The 8,716-nt window shown below is 44.2% G+C and overlaps 1 protein-coding gene across 1 annotated transcript; it reads left to right on the forward strand.

The window, feature by feature from the left end:
* Nucleotides 1-2,891: 2,891 nt before the first annotated feature.
* On the forward strand, nucleotides 2,892-8,408 carry LOC144120930 (mite group 2 allergen-like Ixo r 2). The gene is made up of 4 exons (XM_077653750.1): nucleotides 2,892-3,072; nucleotides 5,421-5,525; nucleotides 6,482-6,654; nucleotides 7,806-8,408. Exons 1-4 carry the CDS (start codon nucleotides 2,994-2,996, stop codon nucleotides 7,884-7,886), a joined length of 438 nt encoding a protein of 145 aa, XP_077509876.1. The 5' UTR covers nucleotides 2,892-2,993; the 3' UTR covers nucleotides 7,887-8,408.
* The last annotated feature ends 308 nt before the right edge of the window (nucleotides 8,409-8,716 follow it).

Genomic DNA, 8,716 nt, shown 5'->3' on the forward strand with positions numbered 1-8,716 from the left:
AGATATTTCTGAGACGCTTTTCATACTGCCAAATCAACAGCTTTAGGAGCCCTATGGAAAGGAGTCGTATAGATGTACGAAATTAAACGGCTTTATTGAAGATTGATTCTTCTATCAGAGGTTCAACTTTGAGTACGGTCCAGCAGAGCAAAATGCGCGGTACAATTTTATCTCTTTTTCCTAACTTCAACTAAGCTAAGCGTGTTGAGCGGCAACTGCAGGAGAGGAGGAGCACCCGACTTTTAAAGCGATAATTGTATGCATAATCTAAATTACACGTTGTTTCAGACATGCCATAATGCCAAGGCTGAGGTCGCTATACAGCTATCTGAATCGGGGTCCTTATTGTCTACAGAAATATTCAGCTCACAAGCAGGACAATGTTCAGAGCTCGAATCTGTGATATTAAAGGTTCCAATATTTGATAAATGCTACGCGGCTTAATATTTTCTATTTGATCGCATATTTCAAGCTATTGTTCGGTTGATAAAATTTGGCATTCTTACATTCTTAAACTTTTTTCTCTTATTTACTGCTGCGCTGGCTCGGTAGATAAAACATTCGGCTGGTGAGCTCGAGGTCAGCCGCTGCGCCCGCATTTCGATGAGGCGATATGTAAAGTTGTTCTAAAACAATGCAGTGCCCTCCACTACGGCGTCTCTAATACAAAGTAAAACTCAATAGAGCTGATATAAATAAAAATCATTGCTATTCTTGTTTCCTCTCAGACTTTTTGCAGTAATTTGTACAAGAAAAAAACTATCATGCGTTGCACTCGGCAGCGTTGCATGGAGCTGAGCAGCCGGTGCTTATTGCAAGATAGCGAGCACTATTGAATGCAGAGCGGAAAATACTCCCTGCAAGGCCCCTGTTTTGAGGAGCAACCTTTGTCCGTAAAGTTCCGAGACTGAGTCCATTAAAAAATACGTTTAACATTGAAATCATTTGTGCAGCGCCCTTTCGAAATAGTCTCCCTTGCAGTCCATATACAGCTTCCAACGCTTCTTGAGGTCTTGGAAACAGTTGGAAAACGATTCTTTTGGCAGGGCTGTCAGTTCCTTTGTCGTGGCGTATTGAATGACCTCTACGTTGCCCATCCAGCGACCTTTTAGGGCTCTCTTCACAGCAGGAAACAGGAAAAAATCGCATGGGGAGAGCTCAGGCGAGTATGGCGGATGGGAAAGTACAGTAATGCTGTGCTTGGCGAAAAATTTTGTCACGCTGAGAGCAGTGTGCGGCCTAGCTTTAACGTGGAAAAGGCTCCATTGTCCAGATGCCCATCAGTCAGGACGACGGCGTCGCAGTGCATCGCGCATGTGTTGCAGCACGCGGGTATAAAACTCCTGATTAACCGTCTGCTCTTGTGGGACGAGATCGTGGTGCATGACACCTATGGCATCGAAAAAAACTATCAGCATCGTCTTGGTTTTGGTCTTCTGTCGCCGCCCCTTTCTCGACGCCGGAGAGCTTGTGGGCCGCCATTCAGTGCTCTGCCTCTTTGTTTGAGGATCGCATTGAAAACACCATGTTTAGTCTTCAGCAGTGATGCTGTCGACGAATGCAGCATCCTTCTCTTCCTCGGAGAGCAAACCAGCGTTCACAGATGCCCACGTGTCCTTCTGGTCTTGTGTGAGGGAGTGCGGCACAAGTATGACATTCAGCTTTCGTTTCCCCAAGTTCTCACGCAAAATTTGGTGGCATGTCGTCTTCCTAATGTCGAGAGCATCTGATAGCATGCGGACTGTAATGGTGCGGTCTTGCTGTACGAGTTCCCTTATCTGAGCCACGCTGTTTTCATTCCGTGAGGTTGAAGGGTGGCCCTGCCTTGTGTCGTCTTCCACCGACGTTCTCCCTGAAACGAACCTCTTGTGCCACTCGAAAACTCGCGTCCGCGATAATGTCTCGTTGCCGTAAGCGTCACGAAGGAGCTCATACGTCTGTGTGGCTGTCTTGCCAAGCTTCACACAGAATTTTATGTTTACACGCTGTTCGAGGTGGACGTCCATCTCTCCACATTCACTCACAATACAATGCGCAGACGACTAGTGACAACGTGTAGTGACTAGTGGCAATGTGTTATACATGTAGTGTCATCTAGCGGCTGCCACAGCAAATAACAAAAATAGCTCAGGTTAGCCCGAAAGATGGCGCTACACATACGCACCAAGCTTTGTTTTTGGGAATCATTTCTAGAGAAGAAAATAAATCAGTCTCCAAACTTTACGGACAAATATTAAGGGGATTTGGATACGTGTAGGGTCCTGCTTGTGTGAAGAAATTGTCACCAAGAGCTTAGTTAACACCCAGTGTTGCGCTTTCAGCACGATTCAAAAGGATTGGCTCGTGGACGAGCTATTCACCACACGCTTCTCGATAAAAAAGAACTTAAATGTGCAGCTACATTAATCAGGCCCGAATCTAAAAGCGAGTTCAGGAGGCTCGGATTCCCCCCCAAAATCAAACTGAACTCATGTGCACCCGCCCCCCCCCCCCCCCCCCCCATTACCTCGGAGAAAGAAAAACATCCTGGATAGGTACTCGGTCATGACAAAGGCATTTGATAATGTCCTTGATTAGGAAGACAGGAATTTCTCTGCGCAAGAGGCTTCATTTACGAAGCCCACAAAAGTGATAAAGGGCCAGGAGCCGATGAAGCTCTGCTGCTATCATTATTTTCATTGTGAAAGAGGTGTGCAATGAACCCAAAGATGAATGTAGGGATTGTAAACTTCCTCATGTTTGCCTGATGTCGTCGCTAATAATTACAATGGGAGAATGAGGAGGAACAACTTTATTTTATTTAAATAACAGAATGTCCTCAAGGGTGGGAAAGGGAATGTGAGTGAGGCGCAGTCGTTGGAACGCGAGCACTTGCTTCCACTGGTGCACTATATAAGACCATGCCTAGTGCCACGTCACAAGACGCGGCGCTGTCAGGAGTTTTCCTATAAGCTTACTTTAGTGCAGGGGCCGCTGCTCCCGCTCTCGTCACTATGATCCGCTGCGTGCTTCTCGTCCTGATTATAGGCTTGGCTTCTGCTCAGCGAAGAGATCTCGACTTCTGGGACTGCGGTAAGCGTTTAGTTGCATTATTTCTTGGCTGTGACTAAAGTCGGAGTGTCGCAAAAGCCTTTCACTGCATGCTCACGGGATTCGAGGTGCTTGGAAGCTGCTGCATAGGAAGAAAATACACTTGCGAATCTACCAGCTTGAGACCGTCGCTATGTTCTCAGGCAACGAAAGGCCAGGCACATTGTATTTATTGAGCATCGATTTCACACTCTTAGAGTACTAGCCTTTTAACTGTCCCTGATGTACGCCACCATGCAAATTGAGCTTTCAAAGGCCAAAATTTACACCTCTTCTCGCTGATTACTGCGACTTGGCAGTGTTTTTGCGGCGACCAGTGATAGGGTATGTAATAAGACGTAGACAACCTTAGAGGCTGCAACACAGACAAGCTATACTTTTTTATCTGACATGAATATACATTAGGAAATTAACAGTACCAAACAAAATGTGTTGGGGCCATGTATTGTCATTATACGTAGAAGTACAATCATTTTTCGCAGGTATATCATAGCGAGCCAGCTTAAATCCACTGCCATGCAAAGTCCTCTTCCACTGAACTTCAACTAACTCTATCATGCGAGAAGTTTCCTAGTTCCGTATCCTACATAATTTCATAATATTTCCCCAACTGGCATTATGCCGTCCACAGGTACGTACCCACTTACCTGCTACTGTCCAATTCGCTTCCCTAAAAAAAAAACCTACGTTAGCTGTTCTGCGGATTACATTCTCTACCATAAACACACTTCCTGTATTGCAAGTCCAGTTATGCATAGTCGCACTTAATATTACATTTATTGCATTAATGGGGCTTTTTGAGACGTAACTAATGTTGAATGCGGTGCAAACAAAAAATTATGTTCAATGTTTTATATTTATTAACCACATAGTGACAGCCCCCTCCCACTCCCTTTCTGGATTCCTTCACAATCAACCACACTCTCTCCGGTCTTGGTGGCGTCGTTCTCTTGAAGTTGGATTTTTCTTTCTTTCCAGGCTATCAATGAAGGCGTGCTAACCGTCTTACTGGTCTTACATTCAACCCTTATAAAGATGGTCTGCGAAGAGCCTATAAACTTCTTATAGGCTCTCTTGCTTTCCTATAGATATTTCTTCTTGTCTATTCAGAGTCTATTGACAAATGCTCACGAAAAGTGTATGTACGTAAATCTATAGATTGTCTGTAGACTGTCTATAGGATTTGTATTTCCTATAGACTGTTCTTTGGGGTTCGTCTATAGAGAGTCTGTAGACCTTATAGATGTCTATGAACAGTATATAGACTGTCTAAAAAATTTTTCATAAGGAAACAAACGGAACTGTACGTTTCTTCTACGTGTACTCTTATGAGCAGGGTTCGCTTCTTTTGTTGAAATGGCGAATTAACCGCGGCAGCCTTAAAACAAGTGCCAAAGGACTCGCCTTCCAATACATTGGCCCGAGAGGTGAACCGTGTGGTTGCATAAAACGGCCGTAACTGTCGCTCTAATACGCCTACTTCGAAATACTTATTTGCATTCATTTTGACCATCTAAGATAACTTATAGTTATAAGCATATAAAGGTTCAGTAAGCTCTGTTCATAAATCGTGCTCTTATTTGGAGCTTAAGAACGACGCTCGCATCGCGCTTCTTTCTTTTTTATTGAGTCCTTCGCGGGAGAAGCGCCTCTAACGTTGTGGCCCTGAATATTATTTATTCAATGTCATTTATACCATGCACACTGGTTTTATTTGAAATTTACGCTAATTAAATGGCCTCTTAATTTTATTACAAATTCCTGATTGATGACAAAAGGATGCGGTGCTTTTTTTTAACATACCTGCGAGGGACCTTTCTTAAATGTTTTTGCCTAATCGAAGAGCATCCCTTTGATGAATCGCTTGACGCATATGACGTTCTTGGGAGTGAGTTTATTTTTTTACAGCAGAAAAAAAATTTAAATTAACCTTTTGTTTCAATTCCAGATTTTGTTTAAAGGAAGGTTAAACTACTTTCTTTATCACTTTTCACTCAAAAATCTGGGAATTTAGAAGCTGCGTAAGTCGTGCAGAAAAGGATTTATTAGCCAAAAACATACCCTGTAAGTACCGTGGTCAATATAATAAAACGGTTTGCAGTCCTGAAGCTTGCGTTTTCGTTGTAAATGTAATTTTTGATGCACGCGAAGAAAGCCGAGTGGAAAATATAATGTGCGGTCGAGAACCCACGAGAGACACGCTAATGATGCCACTCTCTCGACTTTCTCCCTTTCTCAGCAGTAGACTATGCTGTTTAAGCTTTTTTTTGCTGCGTTTCTTTTCACTATCCAGAGCGTTTGTAAACATGTCTGTCCCATTTTACTTGCAGGGAGCACTGCTAAAGTAGTTTCGGTCCAAGTTGAACCATGCGACTCCGATCCTTGCGTCCTCAAGCGGGGCGAGAAAAGCAAGGTCCACTTTTCTATAATATCTGGTAAGTTTGTCTAGGCGACGTCATCAACTGAATTTTCAAAATTCAGCTACAGAGATTTTATTTTGGCTAGTGATCATCAACACCAATAAACATACCCAACAATAAATCTGGACAAAAGCATTTTTCAACAGGAAAAAGTTTACGAAAGCAGTATTCTCATATATTGTAAGATTTCACTATAACAATCAATATATCCGCAGATCTGTCGGCAGGCTTGCATTTTCTGTTGTGGTATTAACGTTTTAGCTAACGTAAAAAGCGTTCCTCGTTGAATTTCTATGGCAGTAACTATTCGGCGCGAGCGATGCAAAAACTTTGAAAGAAAGGTTTTGCTGCACATCGGAAGAATGAATCATTATCTTCAATATTTCCATAACAGTACCTTACACTTTTCCAGGATTCAAAATTTTTGTCCAAGAACGTTCGACATGGGAAGACAAAACACGCTTTGGAGCTGGTTGTAGTTTTTTGGCTGCTTACTGCGGGTTGCTGTGCTGTTTACTACGCGAATTTCGAGGTGACGAGATATGAGGACCTGGTTTCTTCTCGTCGAAATGAACTTGATGAGCCGTGCTTAGCGCGTGGCAGCCCCAGGCCTTCCAAGACCTCGTGAAAATAGGAAAAAAAAAACGCAGCGTAACAACACAATAATAATAGGATCATCGCTCGAGTGTCATGAACTTCGGGTTATGCACATCGCGTTTGGCTGCAGCAGCTTTTCATTAAACCGTGGCCAATCAATTTAGGAAATAAAGAAGCGCGATTTGAGAAGCTTGCAAAACGCAGTTGATTAATTCACAGCAAAATAAATTACGATCACATTTTGTTTATGATAGTATAACTTCATGTCATTGCATCACTAGGTGCTCCTATAGATGAAGCATCTTTGTATTGGATGTACCTGAACTTTATAGTGTGAATCGCTCTTTCTTCAACCCTCCTTTCTGCTGCTACAGACCAGGACACCACAACTGCTTGGCTGTACGGCAAGATGAAACTGTGGATCATACCAGTTAAGATCCCAGGCGTCCAACGGGACCTCTGCAAGAGCGTCCTGCAGTGTCCTATCGCCAAGGGCGAGAAGTACGGCGGCTCAGTCAGTGTGACGGTCCCCTCCGCTGCACCTCAAGTAAGTTGGTACACGCATTGGTCATGTCCCCTATTTTTGAAAAGGTGATCAGGGGCCGTATACTGTAGCGATCCATTTCCTTTTCATTACATTTCGTCCTCATCCATTGGTCGCTGCTCCCATTGCCGCTGGGTGGTAGAACAGACGCCACGCTGGTCGTGACAGAAACATGCCCACCATGCCACTCACTTCCATGGAGGTGTCTGGAGCATGTGTCGCGCTGGCCGGTACCCACGCGTCACGGAGCACAACGGAGCATTTGATGAGCTTTATCGCTGCTTTAGTCGGATACAGCTCAAGAACGCAGCGGCTTTTTCCCGTCAGGGGTCCCCCTTCCGGTCAATGGCGTCGGGCGATCCTCGTGACCCTGCTAGCGTGACAATGCAAGGAGTAGCGCCACAATGAACAGGGCTCTATTTTCGACCATAGAGAGAAGGGATTATCCCCTTTCGTCTACCACTCCCTGTTTTGGAACACCAGCCGGGTCATGAGAATCGTCCGACGCCATTCGCTGGAAGGGGGTCATTTGACGGGGAAGAGCAGCTGCGTCCTTGAGTTGTATCCGACTACTCTCGGCAAAGAGACTGGCCGTCGCATGTGCTTTGAATCCGCGCTGCGTGGTCCGTGTGACTCAGTCCGACTGGATGCAGCGGCATGAGCGTGGCGACACTAGGTAGTTTGGGGCTTGAATTGGTGATTTCATTAAAATATCAAGACGAAGAACGTTCTTAAATTTCCTCGCCGATATGAAGCCCCTTTTAATATGGGGAAAAGAACATGAGAAATGAAAAAAAAAGTGAGTTCGTCGCTGCTTTTTAAAAAGGCAGCCTTTCATGCACAGACCTCACGCGAACCTGCGGCACTAGTCATAGAGTCTTTCATCGCCATCTTGAGCTGCGTGTTTCGGCACGCATCAGACAGTTCGTGAAAGCCCGCATTCTCGCCTGCACATTGATTTCAGACTTGATGTTAGGAGCCCTTAAAACAACAAACACCCAAATGCATGCCTTCGAAACCCACGCCCGAGAAAGGCAGGGAAATGCTTGCATCAATTCGTGCTTAACTGGGCGTTGAAAATGCCCAACAATGCCTTTTTTTTTTCATGACAAAAGCTCCGACCAAGGCCATATTTTTGTCTCTTCTTTCTGCAGATGACAACAACCGTTACGCTACAGATATATGGCGATGAAGGCTCGAGCGTCTGCATCCGGTCTTATCTCACCATTGCATAAAAGTGGATAGATAGTGTCTCCGAGCGGCACTTCCTGTAATGCCAAGAGCTGAAGAAAAGAGCCAACAGCGAGGTGGACTAAATTAGCGCACTGTTCGTTTTGTATTCTCCGCAAGCACTAATTACAGAAGTCAACTACTACCCTATTTATTACCGAGCTCGGTAAACTCACTTGGTTTTTGATTCTCACTTCTTTCTTGTGCTTTAGTAACAATGATAATTGGGCTTGTATCACACTGCTTGCGTAATATTTTTTCGTTGCATATGGCTACATATCCCTCTTACCTTTGTATAATAATACCGATGTTTGTTGTAGCCAATTTAGTATTTTCATTATTGTCTATACAAAATTTTAAAGGGGCACATATCCCTGTCAAGCCGAAGAATTTCGGCTTTTTGTTTGTGCCGCCTACATCATGTATGAATGAGAAAAAAAAATTGTCTTGATTGACAATTATTCTGCGTCACTTGAGACACCTTCGCCAACTGCTCTCCCGAAATAAACATTTTCTTGAAAAGTGAATGCCTCTCAAATGGAGATTCTCACTTTTACCACAAATCATGCGCCTAAAGAAATGCTGTTCCGCGGGCATTTCTGCAAAGAATGCAGTAAAAGTGGACTCAGGGAATAAAAGTTTTCGTCGATTGTTTTGCTCTCGACTTTCATACGTAGCTCGATTTGTGAAAAATGACAGCGCTCTTCTTAATGGGGCTCTGAAACGCCTTCCGAGGAGAGCACATTAACTTACTTAAAAACTGCACTGTGTTGCCATGAAAACCAGAGCCAAATAATACTCTTCTACACGCAACAGACGACCCGCAATCACGCGT

The sequence above is a fragment of the Amblyomma americanum genome, chromosome 2, assembly GCF_052857255.1.
Source record: "Amblyomma americanum isolate KBUSLIRL-KWMA chromosome 2, ASM5285725v1, whole genome shotgun sequence".
NCBI classification, from domain to species: domain Eukaryota; kingdom Metazoa; phylum Arthropoda; class Arachnida; order Ixodida; family Ixodidae; genus Amblyomma; species Amblyomma americanum.

Coding starts and splice junctions, on each gene's coding strand:
- LOC144120930 (XM_077653750.1), top strand. CDS start 2,994: ATGATCCGCTGCGTGCTTCTCGTCCTGATTATAGGCTTGGCTTCTGCT. Junction 3,073..5,420: donor TCTCGACTTCTGGGACTGCG/GTAAGCGTTTAG, acceptor TTTTACTTGCAG/GGAGCACTGCTAAAGTAGTT. Junction 6,655..7,805: donor TCCCCTCCGCTGCACCTCAA/GTAAGTTGGTAC, acceptor TTCTTTCTGCAG/ATGACAACAACCGTTACGCT.